The sequence below is a fragment of the Tribolium madens genome, unplaced genomic scaffold (assembly GCF_015345945.1).
Source record: "Tribolium madens isolate multiple individuals breed KSU strain unplaced genomic scaffold, Tmad_KSU_1.1 Scaffold_19;HRSCAF=116;Tcas5.2_LG9, whole genome shotgun sequence".
NCBI lineage: Eukaryota > Metazoa > Arthropoda > Insecta > Coleoptera > Tenebrionidae > Tribolium > Tribolium madens.
Window position 1 is genome coordinate 11,602,295 of NW_025400983.1, and position 20,461 is coordinate 11,622,755.

At 33.9% G+C, this 20,461-nt stretch overlaps 1 protein-coding gene across 1 annotated transcript in view; it reads right to left on the reverse strand.

Annotated features, from left to right (window-relative positions):
- Positions 1–4,623: 4,623 nt before the first annotated feature.
- The window catches only part of LOC123010874, a 40,271-nt gene continuing 24,433 nt past the window's right edge, over positions 4,624–20,461 (reverse strand). The window contains exons 9-14 of the mRNA XM_044408045.1: positions 19,620–19,694; positions 19,351–19,560; positions 8,207–8,362; positions 7,948–8,146; positions 7,760–7,897; positions 4,624–7,678 (exon numbers count right to left, since the gene is read on the reverse strand). Coding sequence (XP_044263980.1) covers positions 4,827–7,678; positions 7,760–7,897; positions 7,948–8,146; positions 8,207–8,362; positions 19,351–19,560; positions 19,620–19,694 — 3,630 coding nt within the window. The 3' untranslated portion in view covers positions 4,624–4,826. The remainder of the gene's footprint in view (positions 7,679–7,759; positions 7,898–7,947; positions 8,147–8,206; positions 8,363–19,350; positions 19,561–19,619; positions 19,695–20,461) is intronic.

Sequence of the window (20,461 nt, forward strand, 5' to 3'; positions counted from 1 at the left end):
TCGGTTAGGTGTATAAAGGTTATCAGTTGTACCCAATTTAGTAATTTTATCAATTGTAAAATACTGGAAAAAAAAACGTTTTTAGAGGGTGTAGCTCCCTTACTTTATTAGCATTTTTCTAAACATATTTATAGAAACCTTTTGTCTTAAAATTGAATATTCTATCATCTATTTAAATTTGTAACATTAAAAACGGAACACTCTGTACATCAGAATTTAGGTATGGTTTCTGCTAGTATGTATAACCAGTAGAAACGCACAAACATTCTCAAATTAAATTATTTTTTTCTTCTTTTAATCGTTCCTATCATTTCTGAAAATTTCTATCTATTAAACTTACCCTGCCTGTACACTGGCAGACAATAAACCCCACCAACATGTACAATTTTTTCTGCTCTATCGAATGAAGATGGCTTCATCTTCATATTTCAGTTAAGAGCCAAGATACTAATAATTGTTAATAACATTTTTTAATTATTTATAAATCACTAATTAAGATAAATATTATCGTAGTGTCACGAAAATTACGTGTGTAGAAAAAATGCAACATTTAAGATTATTCGGAAAAGCTGTTTCTTTGACTCGAAAAAGATAGACAACAAAGCAAATTAATTAAATAAAAACTTTTAAAAAATGATTTGCCAAAAGGCTATTATTAAGTTCTTCACATAAAGCAAACCTGTCTTCAGCTTCACTTTTGATAATTTAATGTTATGTAGTTGACAGATCGAAAGCTGTCATCACCCACAACGCCAATGCCGTATCAAAATAATAAGGAATCTGAACCTACAATGCGCGGGTAACCGACGCCGGCGACCATTCCCTTATTTCTTTTGGGTACCATTGCCGGCAACGGAGGCACTGCCTTAAATTTACTTATCTAATTTTTTAAGCATAAGAAAAGCCAAGTTGTCTGTGAGAATGTATTTTGAATTGCGTCTGAAAATCTTTTTACTACATAAATGTCTTTACTACACAAATGACTTACCATGCATACTCAATATACCTATTTTATTTATTTAACAAGATGAGTTTCAACTACCCACCCCATCTTTTTTTTTTATTAATTACATTCATATCCACATGCCACAAAGAATTAATTTTTTGTTATTTAAGTAGGTAAACGATGAAAAACTATTTAAATAAAATAAAAATGTAGGTACATATAAGTAGTTATAGGATTATTCATAATCTTCTTTTAACTCAAGAATCAAAAGGTGTAAAAAAGTATGTTTGAGTTCAAGTATTGCAATTTAAAATATTTAATATAATTTCTTGCTTTCGCACATAGAGCACTTGATACAACAGAACAAGTGATACTAAAACGTGTTGTTAGTCTAAGATCCGAATTAGGGTCGACCTTCACCCATCTGCTTACCGGATGAAACTTATTTTTTATAAAATTTAATATGCAAAGGAATGTATCGCGAATGGGTTGCCTAAAAAAATATGTTCAAGGATATGATTTATTGAAAATACAAAAATTAATAATTTTTTATTACTTCACTTACTTGCTTACCAGAAAAATTAAATACCAATCGAAAGTATGAAGCCTAAGGAGTATGAAAAAATTGAGTTGCCTACCTTTTTCTGTTCACTATTATTGGGTTGCCAGGTATGAACAGGTGAGTCGATGTAGTAATTTGCACCGATCTGCTTGCGCAATAAATTATATATGAAAATAAAGATAATTTTATTGCGAACACGGTGGTATAAGGTTGCCTGCGAAAAAACGTTCATGAATGAGGGTTGCCGAGCTTTGAAGTTGAAAAATCGGAGCAAATAAAGATGTGCGACAGAGAAGTTAAAACTCAGTGGGACGTTGGAGAAAACTTTGAAAAAATGTGGAACTACAAACTTATTTTGTTAACTTCTTCAGTTTTCATTATTTTTTAATGTTTTCACGTTGTTCCATAACACAACGATGAATCATTATATTTTTAAATTTACTAATAAAAAAACTGAAACTCATAAAAAAATCAAAATTTGTAGATGTGCCAATATTGATAATGATAAACATATTGTCATGTAAAAATAGCTATTTATGTATCAAGTACGCAAAGTAGGGTTTTAGGGGACAAATCGTAATTAATGACGAGGCGACGTAGGAGCCGAGTCTTTAATGAGAGGAGTTACCTAAAACCTTTTCCGTACGTGGTGTATACAAGATTTTTTGTTAAAGCTCCCAAAACACCTCTAACTAATTATATGGCTCATCTTCAAAAACTCAAAAAATTCGTAATTTTTAAAACTTGACTCAATAACATTTTATGCACTTTTTTGAGTTTTTAAGACCTCTAGAAATATAAAGAACGTTATATGGATCAATTTGAAAATATTTTTTTTATTTGTATCGAGATTTTGGTCTATTTTTCACACGCAGTGCGGTCTATTGCTAATATCTCAAAAACTATGCATCGCAGAGTATTTTAACCTGTTGCATCGTGTTCAGCGCCTAATTTTACATCAAAAAAATCATAGTTTAAGCGTTTTACCACATTAAGTAAATTGGCTATTTTTACGATTTTACTCACTTTCAAAAACTCCGTAATTTTTTTAATGACCCAATAGCGTTCTAGCCTGCTCTGTCGCAGTCTTCAGCGGTCTATACCACCGTGCTGGATTCGCTACAACAAAAAATTTTGCGTACTATTTATGTAAATTCCACGTGGCTCCATGCAACTGACTCCGATTGTGTGAAACTGTTGCCTCAAAACTGCCGTTGGTTTTTAGATGTTTTTTTTTWAAWRCAACAGGATTTGTTYGAGACCWAAAACGCCTCTGAAATTAGAGGATATTGTTGAGATGAATGAAAAACAAAAGGCTGACGAATCTTGCGAATTAGAGGGTCTATTTAATTTTGAATTTGACATTATTTAAGTATTTTTCTATTGGAATATTTTTTTTACATGACAATACGTTTATCATTATRAATACTGGCACATCTACAACTTTTGATTATCTTTATTTGCTCCGATTTTTCAATTTCAAAGCTCGGCAACCCTCATTCATGAACGTTTTTTCGCAGGCAACCCTATACCACCGTGTTCGCAATAAAATTATCTTTATTTTCATATATAATTTATTGCGCAAGCAGATCGGTGCAAATTACTACATCGACTCACCTGTTCATACCTGGCAACCCAATAGTAYTGAACAGAAAAAGGTAGGCAACCCAATTTTTTCATACTCCTTAGGCTTCATACTTTCGATTGGTATTTAATTTTTCTGGTAAGCAAGTAGGTGAAGTAATAAAAAATTATTATTTTTTGTATTTCTAATAAATCATATCCTTGAACATATTTTTTTAGGCAACCCATTCGCGATATATTCCTTTGCATATTAAATTTGATAAAAAATAAGTTTCATCCGGTAAGCAGATGGGTGAAGGTCGACCCTAATATTCGTATCCTCTACTATGTTCACTCATTGGTAATGTTTAAAGTCCTCTAGTTCTTCACAGCATGACAAAAAAAATGAGAATGCAGAACAATACTTTTCTTAATCCTGTGAGATCGCAGTGAAGACATGGCAGTCGATTTACCGAACATCCTGTACTACATGCAACTTGACTTGTTCATTATTAATTAAATTGAAACGTCGTCAACTTTGTCAACACCAAAAAAGGAAAATAATTCGTAGTCGTAGAGCATAGTATTCTATTCCCAGATAAAGGCTAGTAAGGCTACTATTCACTCAGGTGATTAAAAAACTTTTCTATGACTCGTTTTTTTAAACTTCACCTTCGTGAATAGATATAATAGCCAACAGCATCATTATATTCTCGTTGAATAATATACCACTAATAATATACGGAGCGAGTCATTTGTAATAAAAACCCTAACCGATTTTCAGACGCAACCCGAAATACATTCTCAAATACACAAATAACTTGACTTTAGTTGTGTATGAAAAATTTAATTGAATAAATTTGAATCAAAGTAGTTGTTGATATCTCATTCATTAAATTTGACAATGTGATCAATTACACCTTTTTTTCTCTTGAACTCAAAATATACGCAAACAACAAAAAAACTGACATGATCTTGATATATGTATGTATGATGACACAAAAATGTTATGACTGAATCTGTACCGTCAAAGGTACACCGTAGGACGCCAAATTTCAAAAACAGTCAAAGCTATCTATCTAATCTTTGAAAAATTTTAAATAGTATTCACATCAATTAACGCATAGTGGTATTTGAGAATGTATTTTGGGTTGCGTTTGAAAATCGGTTAGGGTCTTTAATATATATGACTCACCCTGTAAATAAAGGAAATTCCTAGAAATCGCTTTTGATGCTATAAAGTTTTGCCAGCTGCAAGCCTGGTAAAAAAAATTCCAAAATCATTTTGCGCCCCAGCAGTTTTTATTATGTCTCAGCCTGTATTAAAGCGATTAATATGTATTTGCAAAATTCCCAAAATAGTTTTATCGATATCCTGAAAATTTACATACCCTCAGGTGTATGCCAGTTATATAACTAAATACAGTTAATTTCGATAGTTTTTTTGAAGACAAAAAATGCCATTCAATTTGTGCTTATGCTTATGCAATTTATACTGTATTATTTTCAGAAAAATAATAATTGAAATACTTACTTCTACAAAAACAATGGATTGTAAACAGATATACCTATTTATTGTAAAAATGTAATACATGTCTTAATCTAAAAAATATATTTACAGTTCTTAGGCACATTATAATGAAAAACAATTCGTTACCAATAACAGCTTGAAGTTAAAAAACAGTGCAAAAATAATCATTTATCTTAAACCAACAAATGAATATAAACTTAAAAATCCTACTTATACAATATACGTCAGAACGGATGCGCCTGAATGGTATGCATCCTCAGATCTTTGGGCAATTCAAACCTTTTATTACAAATCGAACAAGAGTATAAAGCCTTCGCGGCTGGTTTAACCGGTGGTACACCTTGTGACTTATTAACCAGCACCGGCGATGCTTTCCCTCCCGAAATCAACTTCTGTTTTTCATGAACCTTCAAATGAATACTCAACGAGTTCCCTTTTTCAAACACTCGGTCGCAGTGATGGCACCGGTACTCTTTTACTTCCTTATGAAATTGCCTAACATGCATTTTTAACATATCCGCCCGACTGAAACCGGCCGGACACTGAGTACAAGCCCACGTTTTCGTCTTGGGCTGTTTCTCAACCATCGCATGGAATCGCTTATGCTGGTCATACTCATCTTGTGAACTAAAATCTAAGTTGCACATAGTACACCTCGCGGGCAGTACCGTCGCATTCACATTACGATGTTTCTCTAAAATATGTATTTGCAAAGCTGTGTCATTGGGAAGAACAGCGTTGCAAGTCCGACACTCGAAGTGAGTCTGCGACTTTGATTCCTCCTTAATTTTAGGTACCGGCGATTCCGGTTTGTCTTCATTGTCGAATTTACCGCGTTTATGCCAACCTTGATGGGCATACAAGGCAGCAGCCGAGCTGAAATTTTTCCCACACAGCTTACACCCGAATTGTTTGATCTTCTCTTTCTTCGGGTATGGCTTGTACTCCTCCATGTGTTCCTCCTTCATGTGATTGGTCAATTGGAAGGGATTCGCAAACGATATTTTACAGTACTTGCAATACACCACTGGCTTATTCTTCATTACCGGTCGTACTTCACGAGCATGCTTCTCTTTATGCTTCTTCAAAGCAATCTTAGTTGTGAAAGTCTGGACACAAACATCACATGTGAAGACGAAGGGGGCCTTTAAATCGACTTCACTTTGCTCGTCTGAGAGCGTAGGCATTCCATCATCGGCATGATCCTCGGATTTGTGCCTCTCCAAACTCATCGTGTTTTCAAAAGCACAGTGACAAATGTCACACCAGACTTTCTTTGCTCCTTTTTTGGGACTTTTACCACTAGCGTTGGCATTGATCCCGTGACATTTCATGTGGTTTTTAAGATTGTATCGATTTGAGAAAACCTTAAAACAACGTTTGCACGTATGGTACGACTCTTCAGGATCCTCTTCGTTCGGCTCCTCCTCATTGGTTGACGGTTGAAGCTGAGGCGCTTCCAATGCCTTCTTTTGATTGTGTCGCTCATGCATTTGTTTGTGCATGAAATACGAACCACCGGTATAGAAAATCTTATCGCAATATTCACATTTCTTTGGAAAATCGTTACTTTGGGGCGACTTATTCTCGGGGTGTTTTTTCCTATTGTGATCCCACAGACCCCCATAACCTGCATATTGTTTATTACAGATTTTACAACAGTATTTCTTCGTCGTTTTATTCTCCTCGCCATTTGTGGGTTCGTTCGATTCCAACACTGGCATAGTCTCGTGAGTCAGTTTGTGTTCTTTCAATTGTTCCTTCGATGTAAACATCCTCTCACAAATTTCACACATCATAACAATATTATTGAGCTCGCTATTGGGACTGGCCATCGTACTCTTGTAATTTTGCGTTTTCGAATCTCTGTAGAGTTTCAAATTAAGGTGGACACTCCTGTGTTGGTCTAACTCCGACTGGAATTGGAAAATTTTCCCACACTCTTTACAAGTTTTCTTCTTATGCATCCCTTTGTGTTTTTCCCATTCGGCAGTACTGAACATACCACCACAATCAGGGCAACAATAAATCGAATCATCAAACTCCTCTTCTTTTTTGTCTTCTTTTTTATCCTGAACGTGAGTCTTGTAGTGTCTCCACATATTATTGTTAGTCGAGTATTCTTTATTACAAATAGGACAGACTGTCCCTAATAACTTGTGTTTAAATAAGGGGTTCAGTACTTTAGTATCCTCCTCGTCTTCAGGTTCTATAATTGGAGGTTTGTAGGACGCTCTTCTCTTACCCGAAATTATGTTGCTTTCATCTGCATGTTCTCTTTTAACGCTTTGTCTTGTTTTTGCAACAACTCCCGGAACATTTTTCCTCTTTTTATAATTATCTTCCTGAAGTAAAGCAAAACCTTCCGAATTATCATGAACCTCAGATGCATGTTTTTGGAACGCATCCAGAGTCTTGAGAGTAACAAAACAAATATCACAGTAGAATTCAACCAAACAGCTGATATAAGCATGATCTTTATAATCCTCCAATGAGGTGAAAACTCTCCCACAGGAGCAAGTATAAGGTAAGTTAATGTGACTGTGGTCTTCATCAACGTGAGTACAGAAATCTTCATGAAATGTGTACATGAACCGACATATCGTACATTTGTAATTTTGATAAAGTCGGGTCTTAACTTCGCTTCGCTTCTTCAAGTTTGATAATTTGATCAGAGTTTCTAAATTCGACTTTGGACATCTGAGATAATGCCTTGTACCGGTTGATCTGTCCGTAAAAGTAATCATACAGTGATAACAAGTGAAAACAGGAAACCAAATACGTAAAGAACGTAAATGGGATAACAATCCTTTCAAATTCGGATGAGTGACATTGTGACATGCACATTTGAGGGTGCTGTGCATTGTGACCATAGCCTTGCATTTCTCTATGTAACTATTTTCAATTTTAGACAAATTTTCGAATGATATAGGAGGAGTGGAATTTCGCTGCAACAATTTTAAACCTGCAGCAAACAAAATCTTTTTCTCTTCACTTGTTGGTTCCTTCGACGTTGATTCAATCTGAGGTTGGGAATCAATGGAACTTTGCGACCTCTCATCTTGACTCAACGAACCTGCGGAATAAGTTTCTCATACATAATACGTTTATTCCATTTTTTTATTGTTACACCAAACATGCCAATTAATAAACTTACCGTTGTCAGGTTGTGCAACCGAATGTGTTTTTTTAGGCCCATGCATCTTCCTCTCGTGTTTTTTGCGATTTCCCGACGAGCTGAATAATTTGCCGCAAAAGCTACATTTTTTTGGATCGTAAGTGTTACCTGGCTCATCTGCGTAAAAAAAGACCTCCAAGGCATGCTCTACATTTAGACTGACTTACCATTACTGGTGATTTGAGAAGTTGGAGAGTTGCTGACGAGTTCAATGTCTATCATCTCGTCAGCTTGGGGGGTTAGAGGTGGTGGTAGTTCGTTGTACTCTTCTTCGAGAGGTTCGTTTTTGACGGAGTTTTCGCCATTCATGACGACTTCCGGTGTGAGGATATCATTATCGATTGGTTCTTCTTTGATTTGAATATTCTAAAAATGTTATAATTATAATTATAATAAAATTATAAGTGGAGAATAGTTAAATTTTACCATATCTGAGAGAGATAATTCGGTATTGGACGCGTTCATCCATTGTTCTAGTTTGGTTTGATTCTCGAAACATGTGACTTTGAAGGACTGCCAACTGTTGATCTTTTCGATACACTGAATGCAGACCATGGTAGAGAGTTTATCATCAGCCGTTATCTGTTGTAATAAAGATATTATTTTAATCTTTAGATTACGTTGTTATAGTTTAATATTTTACCAGAATATTTTTAAACTCATAAAAGAATAAAACACATAATCTGCGACTACTAAATTTGTTTAAAAAATAAAATAACACACATTGTAAAATTACAGAGTACTAATTTCCATTCAAAAAACTAAAAAACATTTGGTTCAACAAAGAAAAATTACCCTTAGAAAGGGTTTCATGTAAATAACTCCTTCGAAGTAACCTACTAAAAATAGTCCATTAGTATAAATCTCAAAATAGATGTACATACGTAAAGTGTACTCATCTCATTTTCATGGTTAGTGAGAAATAAATGAAACAACTGAATTTAAATTACATGAATTAAAAATCACAATATGTTCAAAAATAACTCTTTATCAAACAAATGATAAATAGGTAACCGCTCTTAAAAAGTCACATTTCATTTGTTAAACTTTGTTTTATCTTAATAGTGAGTGGATTTGTCTCACACTGGTCAGGCCTTGCTCAGGGCTATCCTACGTATTGGAAATTCAGAGAAATATACAGGGTGCGCCAGAACTCGCGCTCCAGAGAAAAATGTCAAATGCCGGCGGCAATGGGTCGCCAAAAAATGCAGCTGAAGAAGTAACTTTTGCTTGCATAAGAAAGTTGAGAGACTCTTAATTCCACCAATCCCAGAAGGGCACCTCAGGGTGTGATTGGAAAATTATATCCGTTGCTAGGTTAAAAAAAATAATACCAATTCCCAGAATTTTAAAAAATAGCTGGATTACTGTAATTGTCTGTCATGTTTTTGACATAACACGCTATTTTCGAATATTTTTCTCGCTGAAGATGCTGTGCACAAGTATAATGAGACGAAATCGTTGAAAATTTTTGAAAACTCGATTTCCATTGCGATGAACCAACAACTATTTTAATACTTTTAGATGTTTTCTTCAGAAGCATTGTTCCTCCTTAACTTTTTCTTCGATATGACACAGACAACAAGCCGAAAACTTATGCTAGAAGCGAGTTAGATTAACCAGAAAGACGAAAATTTACGCCAGTTTCTTTACTTTATTGCAAGACTAACAGAAAAATGTACTTTTTATAATAATTTGTGCTTGAACTAAACAGGTTAGGATAATTTTTTACTGTCAATTGTAGATTTACCAAGGTATTTTTGTTCGGTAGTGTAATTGTAACCTAAAAACACACATTGCACTAAGACCCCTTGCTTTCTTTTTCACTAAACAATCTACAAGAATATTGCAATATTGATATTGAAATTAGTTGATATTCCTCAACAGTCCACAAATTTACTAAAAATCATTGCTGAAATGCTCCCGGAAAAAAAGCATTTGAAATTTTCTCAGTCAGTCCACAAATTTACTGGAAATCATTGTTGAAATGCCCCCGGAAACAAAGCATTTGAAATTTCCTCTGCCCTAATACGAGTATGTCAGTTATAATGACTACAATCTACTTAGTGCCATCTTAAAAAATCAAGAAAAGCTTCTTCATTTTCAACTATGTGCGCCGTTCTGGGAACACCTCTAATTTCTTTTCGGTCTGGTAGGACTTGACCGCTCTTACACCCTGGCAATGTGACCTTATAGCATGGGCGATTTCTGTAAGGAAAACGTTCGGAAAATATCCTAGCTGCCTCCCTGGCGTTTCGCCAACACTTTCCAAAAATGGTTATTATCTCCAAATAATCAGCGGCTAATTGGTTAAAACTTATTAACTTAAACCACACAATTGACATCTAACACAAATTCAAACCATTACACTCGTGTACAACCTCTTCAGGGAGAAAAATATTCGAAAATAGCGTGTTATGTCAACACATGACAGATGTGAAAATTACAGTAGACCAACTATTTATTGAAGATTCTAGGCAAATTGGTATTATTTTTGTAACCCAGCAACAGATATAATTTTTCAATACCACCCTGAGGTGCCCTTCTGGGATTGGTGGAATTAAGGGTCTAATAACTTTCTTATGCAAACAAAAGTTACTTCTTCAGCTGCACTTTGTGGCGATCCATTGCCGCCGGTACTTGACATTTTTCTCTGGGGCGCGAGTTCTGTGAGGATATTTTTATTGAGGTACTTATAATAAAAAAATATACTTAGTCAACAAAATATTCATTTATTAGATGTTTGGTATACTTTTTTATATTAGGAGTGCGAAACGAATTTTTTTGATGTAAGAATATGCTGTTTTTTGTCGAGATCGAAAGTTTGTAATAATTATTTATTTGTATCACAAGGGTTAAAACTGTCATTTTGTATTCACGAGCTGCTTTCAAAACAGTTTCTGGCCATTTGATAAACAATATTTTTTTATCCGACCAATTTTAAATTGTCTCAAAAATAAAAAAACAAAAATAGTTTGCGCTGAAGAAGTTACATGTATTCAGCTTGACAACACAATGTCTAACTCAAAATTAAAATAGTTATTTACATTCGTGTGCGGTAACTTACATTGCTTTAATAATTGAGCACTGTAAAATGGTTAAGGCATAAGATTTGTATTCAGCTTTTTGGCCGACATTAGACAAAAATCCAAAATTACAAAATTCAGAATTAATGCTAATAAATACGTTTGACAATAAATATCACGGTGGCTATGCACTCTAATGTCAAACAACTAAAAAAGACGCAAAAATGTTTCAGACACAAATTTTTGTTTGACTTGGTGGTGATTTTATGCTTCAATATGTCGAGCGATAATAGCCCCATGTGTATGTACCCCACCAGAAATCAGAAGTGCTGCAGAAAATGTTACAACCGAGCTATTGCCCGAAAAATAGCGAGCAAGGTATGAAGCGCTGTACAATGTGTTTAGAATTATAATGTGATGTGAAGAAAAAGGAGTTCTAAGATTCAAAGGTTGTGTGTAAAGCGTTTTATTAAAAATGTTATCATCTTACAAACAGTTTTTTTTTATAAAGGTCTATGAAGATAATTTTTGCCGTGCGGTAAAACTGTCAATTTACACACGTCCGTGCGTAAAATACCCAGGCGACTGTAAATACAGTCTTTCAATAGGTGTCAATTGTACGTTAATTTGACATTTACATGTCAGGAGGCCAAAAAATTTATTGAATACATCAAATATTTGCTATGAAATCAAACTGTTTGTCATTTAAGAAATGCCACCCGTAGATGTTAACGAATAACCAATATTGCCAACATTTGGTATTTTTTTTAATAGTCTACATCGATAGGGCTGTTTCCGGACGGATATGATATTAACTTATGGTGCATCTGGTAAAACACTTTCGATATTTTTCGCACAGCAAACTTTGATTCATGAAACTTTCAAAATTCTAATATGAATCAAGGAATAATTGCTTTGTGTATTATGGGTTGTCTGCCAAGAGAGGTCAAGTGGGTCATTTAAGCTGAATCACCCTGTATTTTCGGAACCATTTAGCCATTTTAAATCTTAAAATTTAAGTGATTCGATAATTATGCCGGTCAGTGTAGTTCTAGAAGTCATACTTTTCATCACGAATTTACGAGGGCTCTGCCCTCTAATGAGTGAAAAAAAGGACTTTCATAACGAGTTGTACAAAACATTTTTTTTGCATAGTGATAACCCCAAGAACCCCCATCTATAGAAACTATAGAAATAACTATAGAAATACAAGGTGTTTACAGTCTTGGAGTTGAAAATTGACCTAGTAATTGAAGAGTACAGAAATAATGTAACCGAAAAAAAAAACTCACACAATTGTTATTTACAAGAATTTTATTTAACTCCAAAATATTGGTACACGGTTTGAGGGTCACTGGAATTATTTCCTTGTTTAGATAAAATTGTATTGTTGCAACAGATGAAACAATCGTATCCATGACAATGAAAGAGAAAAGTCACTTCATAGTTTTCACACTGTCATCATTTGATTAGCTTTTGCTTTAGTTTTTATCAAAACTCGAAGATCTTCTGTTTAATCTCTTTCAGCGAATGGTTTCCAATAGGTTTGATTCGTTTTTCTTAATTTTTCTACAAATTTATGAACATGTAGGTATGGCAAAATATTAAAATAATAAATTGGTTGTCGTGATTTACGGTGAAACACAAGGTAATGATACTAATGGCCATTGTTGCAGCGGAAGCAGCAGTTCTCAAACAAATAGTGTAAAATGAATAGTTTACTTTAACAAGGTGAATTTTTGTTTTATACAGCGTATTAGTTTTCTTGTACCGTAAATATCCTCTGATTTAAATTTGAACCTCAAGACCGTAAACACCCTGTATAATTATAGATCTCGTATAAAAAAGTATAACTTTCTATACGATTATCCTGATGAAAATTTAACTTTCATAATCACTATGTAAAAAAATAAGTATATTGTGGATCTCGTATTTTCATATTTCGCATATGCAGTTGTGGTAGAATGTTTGTAGTTGTGGAACCATCTCATCCTCGAAAAATTAAGTATCTCTTGAAATGTCTACAAAAATGGCGTCTTTCGTAGTCTGCTTCGCCATATTTAATTTTCCCACTTGATAAAAATACTTGTCACTTTTTTTAAAAATACAGTTGTTATTTTATTCTTCAAACATGGTAGAAGATCTTCTACCTTCTTCTATCGTCATGTTTCTAGCACTGTAGAAGCATTTTACTGCTACCAAAAGTTTTCATTGGGCATGTCATCGGGAGTTGCCCCTAAGTAAAACCATTTATTGTTTATGTAGTCTACATTCAAATATTTTTTTAGGCTTATGGTACTAGAACTTGTTAAAAGACAATTAAACAAAGAATCTAAAAGTGGTAAAATATATAGTGTGTTTAAAAAAATAATTTTGATGTTATTTCCGGTGAAACAGAAAACAGCATTAATTGGGTAGTTGCATATATTTTTTTATTGCATATTCTGAATCTTTATTAAAAAATAATTGACCCATGTTTACGTTTTTTTTTTTTTGAATTTGAATTTTGAATTAATTTTAGTACAAAAAAATATATATCAAAAACTCGTAAAATGAAATAAATTCAAAACGCGCGCGTTTTATGCTCGCTGTGAGGTAATAATCCAACTTTGCGCTGATTAGCTGTTTGAATGACGGTAATGCAGATTGCAGATCTGTTTTAAGGTTATATTTTGATGTTTGTTTATTTTAATATCTGTGTTCTGTGCATACAGTAATAATTATGATGCCAAAAATGAGTACATTTAAACGTTGTGATTAAACATCCGCCATATTATTCCACTTGCCGATGTCAGTTGTCACTGCACTGTCAGTGCTTTTGGAATGGACCCATTGCATCTAATTTTTTGAGGAGACCGCATGCGTCACCTCCGCCCCATTTGTAACCGCGAAAAAGAAATGGTCCAATCAGAAGTGAACAGTGAAACGCAAGTTAGTGTAATCTGTGGTGATTAGATTGGTTGTCTGAATGTCTACAAGGCCACTTGACCGGCTTATGTTAGCGTGCTCGCGTGGTTATAGTGTTTTGTATTTCGTTTTGTATAAGCTAACTTTATTAGAACCGTGTTGAACACGCTTTTGACGTTTCGTTTTAGGTTATCTACACAGTGACTTTGGCGACTTTGGTTGGTAGCGATTGGCATTTTATTCTAAAGCAAATTTAAAAATAATGGGTGGAGTTTTTTCTCCCGCCGCGCATGCGGTACCCTCGATTTTTCCTTGATGCAATGGGTCCATTGTTAGGTAGTAAAGCGGGAATTTATCTCGGCCTTAATTTCTACCCCAAACTTAATAATCGAAATTATGTTATTTCAAACTCTCCTAAGTTAATTTTATTGATGGATCGCTTCTTTGTAAGGTAATCTCTAAGGTATAAAAGGAAAAAAACCTAAAACTCCGATGGATGCAACGACCCTATTTAGCATCTAACCCAAACAATAAATGACAAAAAATATTCAACTTTGTTCTAAGAAGTATTGTCAAAGCTTTATGTGAGTTATGTCTTGGGTCGTTTTTCATAATACAGCCTGTATAAAATCTGTTTGACTAACGATGAGCAAGCAACTCGTTGTCGCATTTTGCAAACCTAGTCAAACAGGGACGCCGTTAATAAATTGTGCCTTTGTTCCCTCCTTCCCACCACTATAGTCTTGTTATACGTTCTATTTGTTGTAAGTCTTCATCGGATTTGTACAATTTTTTCAAAAAAAATGTGCTTCTTCAATAAAAATCTTCTCATCTAGGTCAGGTTTTTCAAAAATATTAATTCGTTTCAACAGCCCTTTTTTCAAACTTTCTAATTTGGTAATTATTTTAGTTGGACTTTTGAGCTTGTTGCCTAGAGGAATATTTGTTCTTTAAAAGAAAATATATCAAAATAGCATGTAAAAATGTAAAATGTTAAATAGTACCCCCTAATTTGTGGACATCTTTGTAAAGAAAAAAAAAATTCACTCAATCATTGAAAGATAAAAAAAGCAAATTCCTTAATGAATTGATGTGTTTAAAAGCAATACAGGGTTAGTCTGAGAAGAGTTACTTCTGAAATAATTTGGGCAGCAACCCATTATTCAATTCACATAGGCGTCTAGCTTCCTCATTTTTTTAAATTATAAAATTGAATCCAAGAATATTTTTCAATTTGACATTTAAAAAGTAAGAGTTAATTTTCGTTAATATAATGTATTATTACTTAATCTATAGAGAATGCAAGAAAAATGCTCCTGCGGCAGCAGCTCTGTACTTGGAGAGGTATCCAAATCGAATGCATCCGGTTTGTGAAACATTTAGAAAACTGGAAGCCAAGTTACGACAAGATTGGTCCTCAATGAAAGACCTCGTCAGAGAACTGCTACTGGCCCAGAAAATGAAATTATAGTCCTTGAAGCAGTAGACAATTACTTGTCATTTTGACGACTTAACTCATTTTCATCCAGCTCACATTGATTATTAAATTAATTTAAATAAAATATATCCAGTTCGTGGAGTTTCTCCCTCCACGATCCAGTTATATATACGCTACGTAGGTATTTTTGGTTGCAAACTAATTAATTTTCAAAGTAACTCTCCTGTGACTGACCCTGTATTAATTATAATTTAAGTTACCAGTTTTCAGGGCTTGTTACCCCTTACTTTTTAAATTCTACAGAGCATCTCGTGTTCTCAACAAAAATGTTGTTTGAGAGTAGTCCCCTACCTAAACAAATCAATTTTTTTTTATTTTTACCATAATAATATAAACCTTCTTGCCACCTTTAAAACCATGTATCAAAAAATAAAGGTAGTAGAAACGAGGTAATAAAACCTAAAAAATAATTAAGGTTGAACTAACACTGGGAAGGAATGTGTTTCTGACACACTGGGTAGCGGTATATAGAGTGATTCACGAGGAATAATGGGCCTGACCAAATTCTCGATGCAACCAACATTACATTTGTCGCAAAGCAACTTGCGAAAAATAATGGTGGTTGCATCGAGAATTTAGTCAGGCTCATTATTCCTCGTAAATCACCTTGTATTTAGCGGCGTGGCAAACAACCCAACATACACTTGGTACTGGTGCTTTTACCCTAAACAGATTTGGTAATAAAACCTAAAAAGTAATTAAGGTTGAACTAACTATACTGAGAAGTAATGTGTTTCTGGCACACTGAATGGCGGTATATTTAGCGGCGTGGCAGACAACCCAACATACACTTGGTACTGGCGCTTTTACCCTAAACAGATTTGGTTCATTTATTCGTTCCTTTGTGATATACTAATCTTGACCTTCAGCGGTTAGGTAAGCAAGGGTAGAAATAACAATATTGATCATAAAATAATAAAATTCTTAGACCCGGCTTCGGTTAGGAAAGTGGATGCAAGGTCAAACTACGATTAAAACGTTAAATAAAATGACAAGTCAAAGGGTAAAAGACAAAATGGCTTGGAATTAGTCGTCGGCGCATAATGTTGATAATAGGACCATCCTTTTTTGAAAATAAATTATAAATTTAATTATTAAAATCATCATTTTTTTGATCATGCCATTTAACCCTTCGACTTGTCATTTTATTTGACTCGATTACAAGTTATCTTGATCTCTCGATATACAGGGTTATTCACGGGAGGGTTATTTCTGATTTTTTTTTGCCGCAACCAACAATACCAATCTCACAAACTAAATTAAATTTGTTATTTAATTAACAAGTTAAGTTAATAGAAAAGGTGTTTGAAGTGTCTACCATCGACTTCTAAACATGCGCCTAGTCGGTTGGTAAACATAACAAAACATGTCGCATCGTTTGAGAGATAATTTTTTTACTATAATGTCACAGAGACAAGACTAATAACAGCTATCGTGGATTTAGTTATAATTATTTTCAAAATTTGAAATCAAGAAGTTGTTGCAATATGTATAATGGGTTGCGGCAAAAACAAATTCAGAAATAACCCTCTAGTGACTAACCTTGTACAGGGTGTTTCACACCACTTTACGAGGCTTGCGCCTAATGTACGGACCCAAATTTACAAAAGTCACAAAACACTAGATACAAAAAATACACAATTAATTATTTAATTTTTGGAAATCCATGACAGTAGTTGTCGAACTAATCGCTGTTAATTAATAGTCATAAACTGCAGTTTTCCAGAAACAATTATCATTTGTTCTATCAAGAATCGGCATGAATATGATTCTAGTTTATCTATCTTAATCATTAACTAACTAAATACGTTATAATTTTTGAAAGGGTGAACAAACTAGAGAAGATTTTCCAATTTTTCAAAAATTTTTAATCGAGTTCGTATCGGAATATGTATTATTGATTGCATTTTACAGCCGCAGGCCACGTAAAATTACGTAAAACACCCTGTATTTACTTTCTCAAAATCAAAAAGTGTGACTGCCTAATTTTGAAATGATTTACTTGATGATTTTACTTTTGCCTTAGTTTTTATCAAAATTCGAAGGTGTTCAGTTTCCAATAGGTTTGATTTGTTTTTCTTGATTTTTTACAAATTTGTGGACATTATCCGTGCCATAACCATCGCCTCTTTGGCAACGTCGCAACTGCGTTTTTTTGAGGTGAAATAGGCCAAAAACATTTAATTTCTGTTTAAAAAAAGAATCTTTGTTACAACTGAACCCTACTAACAAATTTTTCGGCGTTCTTAGTATAAAAATTATAACTTTTGAAATTCAATTTTGACCATTCTTACCAACAATTTCTAGTTCCGTTGATTTGAGAGAGTGAAGGATCTTTGTTTCTTTCTGGTTATATCACTGATTAATAAAAATCCTGTAAGAAATAAAATAATTCTCAAATTTACTTCAAATTTACATGCTAAGAATAGTTGCAAAGAAATTGTTAAATTATTTTTCAAGGGTTTGTTGTAACGTTTTCTAAAGCGTACTGAAGAGTTTATTCGCAATTTCGCATACAGAGTATATATTATTTTTATTATTTTTTAAAAAAGGTTTTACGGGAACTTTTAGAGACAGAGCATCTAATTTCAAATCTGCAATTTTGCAAGTCATGCACTTCTGTTATGCTTCTGACTACTAGAAATAAATTGCTTGTAATACCTAAAATGTATTAAATTCCCCTAAATGTGCAGAGATGAACCAATATTAAAATAAAGTATATCAATAACCATTTTTTTTGTAATTTTGTTGTAATTAAATAAAAATTTTGTTTTATTTTGTGTGAGCTTATAATTTTTACGAACACAAGTTTAGTAAATAAATAAATGTTATAAAAACAAAAACAAAGTTTTTTACTAATTGTATTTTAATTAATTCAATTGCTCCTCCAAAAGTAGACTAAAACTAAGATATTCTAAAAGGCATTTTTCTAAATGATAATCCAATTTAAAATGTAGCTGAATATTAAACATTTTTCTTATACCATATAATTGCGAAAGCAAATGGAAATGACACCTCTACCTCATCTTAAAAATAATTTCAATTTCAAGGTCAAATTTTTGAATACTGTCCTCCACACATGAATAAATTTTGAAGAACCTCTAAAAATCAAATAAATACATTGGGGTTTGAAATTTTATCTATTCTAATGCACAAAGTTGTTATCAGAAAATATATGAAAATGTCATTATCTAATGTTCAATACTAAGCTGTAACTCATCCATATTAAATCTTATTTTGGAGATGGATAGTATGTTGTTTCCTAAATTTAAACGTGATCGATTAATAATAATTAAATTATCTTAAGCTGACTTTATTAGTTTCTTCTATTAGGTAATCATGTTTTGCAAGTTCAAACTTCCTCTAAAGTAGATGCAAAATCTGTAGTTAAAAATGATTTTGATTTATTTCAACTAAAAGCATTTCCTGTACCCTAACTCCGTAAATTCCAAGCTCAAAAACTAAAACTATTGATTAACCCGATCATCTCTAAGCTCACTCTAGCCTCAAACTTTCTTTTAAAAGCAATGAGCAAGACAAATTCCCCTATTCGAAAATAAGTAATAATTTGACTAATAACAGCTTGGGCACCTACTAGGAAGGGTTGTTCAATTCGGAGAAAACAAGATACCTAACAGACATCACGCCATGATCTTGCATTATTAAGCGAAATGGCCAATACCTAACAATTTGAACTCATTTGAAAATTGTTTTTGAAAGCTGAATATGCTACGTGAACCTTGTGGTTTTATTGATCCCAGATAGTTCGCAGTAAGTCTAACAAAGCGTTTATTTAACAATCTTTCCCTTGTTGATACAGCGATCAAACCACACATGCAGCAATGATGATGTGGCCTTGTAAAGAATATGGAGTCTCAAAACCCGGCTTACCTTTTAAATTTCTCATAGACAATATCTTTGGAAGAGTTGTATATAGCGCAGATAAAACGATAAGGAAGAGCTCCTCCATATTGGACACAAAGAAAGCTAGAATCTGGGTTGGGAGCCATAAGGTCCAAACTCCGTGCATTCCTTACGGAAGAATTGCCTTATATCTCCCACCCACCTTCCATTCGTTTCTTCGATGATTAGTCAATTATCCGCGAATTCCTAGACGCAACAAGGCCGAATCGACTCACCTCTAGTCCTAAACAAGCCGAAATCTTCTGTTGTAACCCTCGATCGTCTACACTTTCATCAAAAACCGACTTTAGATCGTCTAAACTGTCCGACAAGCACAGTCTGCAGCACGTAATGAAATTAGCCATTCTCGAGTCCGCCATCGTGATCCTCCTTAAAACTGCACTCTTAAACAGGATCTCGATCTTTTCAAGGCGATTTTCACCAACTTTTCACCCCTGATTCACTACACAAACCAAAACGAGGACATGTTTCTATGAACGCTGACTGCCTGGAACGGGTACGCCATGACTATCAGCTCCCCACTCATGACGGGATATTCAACGGAACGCTGGTCGCTCAGCTGCAAATGGTGGGAAGAAATAGCAGCGTGATGCCTATTCGCTGCACTTCAGTACTCTTCATCGAAGGAAAATTCTTCTTCCAACGCCAAAGAAAACACACTGAAATGCTTGACCCAACTTTGTTCCTTCATTTAAAGCCACAAACACTCTTTTGGTACTCTGCTTTCACCTTTACTTTACTCGAGACTACGCCGATAAAACTCGCACTTTATCGATTCATTCAATCCATCAGCACCACGAAACTCTTCCAAAACCGTTTTTGCAAATCTCACTTATATCCTCATTAATACAACCATTTGCAACCCCCAATAAGACTTTCAACTCTAAATGGCCTTTTTACAAAAATAAAAAATGCCGACTCCAAACTCCGGAATTGCTTCTATAACACGTTGTGTGAGTAGTTTCTGACCCATTTCAGCCGCTATTATCATTTTTATATCAGATTGAGCTGAAAATAACTTAAATCAAGTAGGGCTTCGATACTTTATATCTTGTAAAACTTTGTATCAAATGTTACAAAACTTCATCGTAACTTAAAATATCGTTCGAACATTTTTCGAAATCAATAAATTGTTCTCTTAAATGTAGTTTTCCGGTCAAGAAAAGGCCAATGACCATTTTGCAAAAGTTCAGCTAGAAAATCTAGTGACGTCCTTGAATCAGTACGGAAAGCTCCCACATAAAAAATGATTCTACAAAAGTGAAACAAATAAATAAAAGTCCACACAAGTGGAAAAAAGGATATTAAAAGATTTTAAGTTTCTTG